Here is a 5,224-nt window from a genome sequence, read left to right on the forward strand (position 1 = left end):
CTGAATACAGAACACGACAAGAACCAAGTAAACAACTAAAGCATCAGAACAAACAGCACAATCCTTACACAATTTTGATTTTTATATGAAATGCTCAACATTTTAAACAGCAAACATAGCCGAAAGCTGGAATCCAAACACAAGAAAAGACAATGCAGTGTGAATTAAAGAATTGTTAGATTGCAGGCTGCAGGAGAGACAAGAGAGATGCTGCACACACCCACACTTCACAGCACAACTTCCTCATTAGAGATGAACAAGATCAACCACAAGCAGGCAACAACAATAGCTGTTGATCTCAAGATAAGCAGCACAGTTTTTTGAGGGACGGAAAGAAAGTGCTATCAATGAAATCAGAGAAGAGACTGACCAGTAAAATGAACATAATTTCTAAAAGTTTAATAATCAACAACTTTTTTAACATGAGCCATGATGACAGTGTGATGTTGAGAGGCTCTGTGTGTGGAAACCTGTGCACTCTTTAATCCACATAAGCTCTTGATGCTTCTTTAAATCCATCCAATCTGTTGTGAGTCTGTTCTTAACAGTCCTTCTCAACAAATCTGGGTCATTAGAAGGTAGACTGGAGCAGCAGCTGCTGGGCAAACACAACCCCTGTTTTACATTTCTTTAGAACAACCGGACAAAATCCTGCAGCCATGATTGAGGATCTTTCTCAGAAGACGGATGTCCAAGACCACTCTGAAAGCAGCTGGTACCAGTACTTCTGCAGCCAGGCGGAGTTTGAGCCGAGAGCGAGTCACGATCCTTTCAGCTGTGAGCTGCAGGATGAAAATCAACAAGGCAACATCTGGGCTGATACCGAATCTGGACAAGTGCAAAGATGTACAGATCGATCCTTCGCCAAGGATGCTAGATTAAGACTTGAAGTTTTGAAGTCAGGCTGCGATCTGTCATCCTGCTGCGTCACGGACAGCACGCTGAACAGCTCCAACTCTGAAGAGGACTTCTCTGATTGTGAAGAGACTACAGAGTCAGCTTTGGACTTGGTGGAGATCCTTAATATAGAGGATGATGAGCAGGATGAACAGAGCTGGTAGTCTTCATCAGATATGTCTAAATGTTTTCTGACAGTGGAATATTGTAAAAGGTTGAGTTTTTTGGTTTGACATGTAAGTGGGATGTTTTGCTATTTTCCTCACAGGTTGTATGAACCTCAGAAGAAGCAGCCACTTGTTGAGAAGGGCTCTGCACTCAGGTGGTGTCGACAGGTGCTCGATAACCGCAGCCCTGAGATGGAGATTGCATGTCGTCTGCTTATGAACAAGCTGGACCAAAGTAAAGACAAAAATGTCTTTTCAAATATTCTCACTTCCAAAAAGGTTCGTTTAACCGTGACTGTGGGGTTACTTTGTGTTCCCTGTGTTCAGGATCGAGGCATCAGGTCTTTGGGTGTTCCTCAGCTTTCCATCATGGTGTGAATGGATCTTCTGTGGACAAAAGCTCTGTCATGTCATCATTCAGTGACTCCAACAGTTTAGGTAAAGTTGTTATAGCTTTGACATTCTTGATGAAATGTCCAGAAGTTTATAACACTGAAGAACCACATTAGAGCATTATTTTTGATCTTCCTCTAGTTGAAACATAACAGCGATGAATTTTTCCATGGAAGTCTTCATCAGTTAGTCACTGTCACTTTTAGTTTACATTTAAACTAAATCACAGCAGAATCCGACTTGCTTAAGCTTTGGGGTTAAAGAGGTGACCTGGAAGTGAGGTGAGGAGGATAATTAGATTCAAACTCCCTGAGCAAGAGAGTGAAGATAACTGGTGTGCTATGGATGTGGTTTCCTTAGAGGCTGACCATCCTTCAATTCCTACGGAGTACTTTAAATTTGGTAATTGTTTAGTAAATATTTAACCCTTTTACCTCTGTCTCAGGTTTAAAAGTAGAGATACTTTTGGAAGATCGTGTGTTTTGAGGTTTTTCAAAGTTCTGCTGATCATTCTCAAGAAAACTGTTTTTGAAAAGCAAGTTTTAGACTTTAACTCATTTTTGAAAATATGCTCAGGTCAATTTTAAATTAAGTAAGCAATTTTTATAAACGCATCCTAAACTATTTATCTAAAAATGCCACTTATTAAACTAACCCCCTTCAATATGTTTTGCTTGGGGCCCATAAAAAAAATTTAGCAGTGTTCTTGGAGACATTTATGTTTATACCCAAAATCAAATACCTGTTTGGGTCTTTTTCTGTTTCTTAATTTGCACAGATTGCAGTGAAGAGAATTTTCCCCTTGATTCTAGTCCTGCAAGCTACAAACTGCAGGACATCACAGATGTTCACATTATGGCTCGAATACAAGAAGCAAGTAAGTTGAGAAGTACCTTTAATCAATTGAGAGAATTTCTGGTTAAAGTTTGGATAATTGCAAACTAATAAAAATAGGACTGTACTGGCTTTTTTCTGTGTTATTCAGGTTTAAGACACGACTATGTTTCCATGCCATCTGCATACAGTAGAAACCAGCAAAAGCCCACTTCCTGCTTCAACACTGCAACAGAAAACACTGATGAACCTGTCCATGAAAATAAAGTCAGAGCTTGCTTTCCGTCTTCTCTGCCATCTGTGGGCTCCTCTCGCTGTCTGTCACCAGCACCAGCAACCAAGCAGATGTGTCAGAGTCCCAAACTGAGCCGGCTTCATGAACAAGTCACCCAGTTCAAGCTGCTTAAACGTGCTCAAAATCAAGGTAGACACAGCAGGAACAGCATCATGTAATTGTCCTATGAAATATCGTAAGTATAGTAATTATTTAGTCCTAAATACTCAGAAAACCGAGACACTTATTTTTGCCCCTGAACATAAAATCCCGTCCATCAGTCAACGCCTTGGGTGTCTGAGCTCTTCTGCCCAGTCAAGCCTCATAAATCTTGGGGTGTTGTTTGACAGGTCTATGTCTCTGGAAAGTCACTCAAAACAGATAGTGAAAAACTGTTTTTATCATCTGAGGAACGTGGCAAAATTAAAAAGTATTTTGTCTCGATCAGACCTGGAAACAATTATCCACGCTTTTATTTCCTCTCGTTTAGATTACTGCAACTCTCTTTTTACCTGTTTTAACAAACGTTCCCTAAACCGTCTTCAGCTTGTCCAAAACTCTGCAGCGAGGCTTTTAACAGGAACAAGTAAACGGACACACATCACTCCTCTCTTGTCTGCTTTACATTGGTTACCTGTCAAATTTCAAATTGATTTTAAAATTCTACTTTTAGTTTTTAGAGCCTTGCATGGTCAAGCTCCGACATACTTATCTGACCTTTTAACCCCATACTCTTCGGCCCGATCATTGAGGTCTTCCAACCAGAATCTTTTAAGCGTTCCAAAAACCCGCTATAAGACTAGAGGAGATCTGTCATTTCAAGCTGTTGCTCCTTGTCTTTGGAACTCCCTCCCATTGTCGTTGCGTCAGATCGATTCCGTTGAGTGTTTTAAATCTCAGGTCAAGACGTTTTTATTTAGGAGAGCTTTTAGTTGATTTAGTCCTAGTTTTACCACGTTTTACTGTGTTTTATTTTACTATTATTATTATTGTATTTTATTACTTTTTTGTGTGTTGATATGCTTTTATGCTCTTTGTAAAGCACTTTGTGACTTGCTCTGAGAAAAGTGCTATAGAAATAAAGATTCTATTCTATTCTATTCTCTATATATTATATTTGATCCAGATCACAACCACAATAAGGATTTCAAATATTACTTTACAATTTAACTTCTGCTTTTTGATCTGCATGACTAAAAGAGGGGAAACACCTAGAAAGAAGGACACATTATTATTACAATGTTTTTCCCTCATTTCTTTAAATTTATTAGTTTATTTACAAAAACTCTTCAGAAATCATATTTTATCGTCTGGTTACAGCAGCATCCACTGGCTTAGCGAGGTCACCCCTGCGAACAAGCCTCCGCTCCCTTCAGGCTGTGAGGAACAGCAGAAGTCTGGAGACGGACGACTATCAAACCGCTGGTCAAAGGTCCAACGCCCAGCCAGGTCTGTTCCTACGTCCTCACAGAGAAAATAACTTTCATTTATGGATCAAAAGTTTCAATAAAAATCTCATTCCCAGATGTGTCATCCACCAGAACAGCCTGTGGTTTTCGATCCCTATCTCCAGCATCTGCAAACTTTCACAACCTAAAGCAGTCCTCCAGGGCTGGGTCAGTTCGAGTGGCAGCAGTGAAGGGGCTGCAGAGGTCTCAGTCTCTGAGCCCCTGCAGGATTCCTCATCCTGCAAAGGGGTACTTGCCCGTTCATGGACGAGTCTTTGCATCTCCAGAGAGACCAACCACTGCAGCATGGAGCACACGTGCTCCACCTGTTCAGCGAGGAAAGACATGATGATAGACTGTCAAATCATTTTAGTGTGCTTTAACTTGCAAAAGAACATACACTGCATTAAACTTGTCATATTAACTTAAGTACCTCATCAATTAAATTAGTCTGATGGTGGGTGGACTCTGTGTTGTCTTGTCTAGCCGCCAGAGAACCAACGAAAATATGTGAAATTTACCTTTTTTCTGATTTCCTGTTTTTTTTTTTAGGTCAAAACAATAAATTGCCGTTTCTAAACTTGGAAAAAATGTTTCTTTTGATTGTACAGCTTGTTCACGAAAGTGGACAACAGAACGATCTTAATACAAAAAAATAAGATAACATTTAAAACAAAAAAAGGAACAGTCAACATAATACTGCATGTAGATTGTAGAAAAATAAAATACTAAATGCCTTAGCTGCAAAGACTTTCATCACTGAACTGGACGTTTTAACCTTTGTGCTATCCTAGGCACTTTACCATTGGGAGTTGGGTCATCTAGACCCACTAGACAGTGCTCTGAACCTTTTTTCTTCAATGATTTGTGATCTTCACTGGTGTCCATGGATTACATGAAATCTTTCCACCTTTATCCACCTTTGTCATGGTAGGGAGAACACGTCAAAGTAAGGGTGGGGTCATTTAAGATAGCACAAGGGTTATCTTAAGTATTTGAATATTTACCACACATTAGAACAATTTGGATTTTCCAAATCTACACTGTAATAATCTAGTAAGCAGTTTAAGATCCCTGTTTTTGCGTTTGAAGACATGATTTGACATACAATTTCTCATTTTCTCAAGTCATTTTTACTTGAAAAATATACACTGTGCTTCTTACTTTTAAAGTGGAAATTCATGCAAAGACAGGGAAAACCGGCTATTTTT

General features: G+C 39.5%; 1 protein-coding gene across 1 annotated transcript; it reads left to right on the forward strand.

The window, feature by feature from the left end:
- The first annotated feature begins 589 nt into the window (after window positions 1–589).
- LOC101168480 (SLAIN motif-containing protein-like) lies at window positions 590–4,674 on the forward strand. Its single transcript, XM_011483682.3, has 7 exons — window positions 590–1,057; window positions 1,166–1,299; window positions 1,392–1,502; window positions 2,236–2,334; window positions 2,443–2,715; window positions 3,886–4,014; window positions 4,091–4,674. The coding sequence occupies exons 1-7, from the start codon at window positions 660–662 to the stop codon at window positions 4,360–4,362; spliced, it is 1,416 nt and encodes a 471-aa protein (XP_011481984.1). The 5' UTR covers window positions 590–659; the 3' UTR covers window positions 4,363–4,674.
- The last annotated feature ends 550 nt before the right edge of the window (window positions 4,675–5,224 follow it).

The sequence above is a fragment of the Oryzias latipes genome, chromosome 14 (assembly GCF_002234675.1).
Source record: "Oryzias latipes chromosome 14, ASM223467v1".
Classification (NCBI taxonomy): Eukaryota; Metazoa; Chordata; class Actinopteri; order Beloniformes; family Adrianichthyidae; genus Oryzias; species Oryzias latipes.

Excerpts from the sequence above, each read along its gene's own strand:
- LOC101168480 (XM_011483682.3), top strand. The coding sequence starts at position 660 with ATGATTGAGGATCTTTCTCAGAAGACGGATGTCCAAGACCACTCTGAA. Across the intron at positions 2,335-2,442 it reads GGCTCGAATACAAGAAGCAA|GTTTAAGACACGACTATGTT; the intron begins GTAAGTTGAGAA and ends TGTGTTATTCAG. Across the intron at positions 2,716-3,885 it reads TAAACGTGCTCAAAATCAAG|CAGCATCCACTGGCTTAGCG; the intron begins GTAGACACAGCA and ends GTCTGGTTACAG.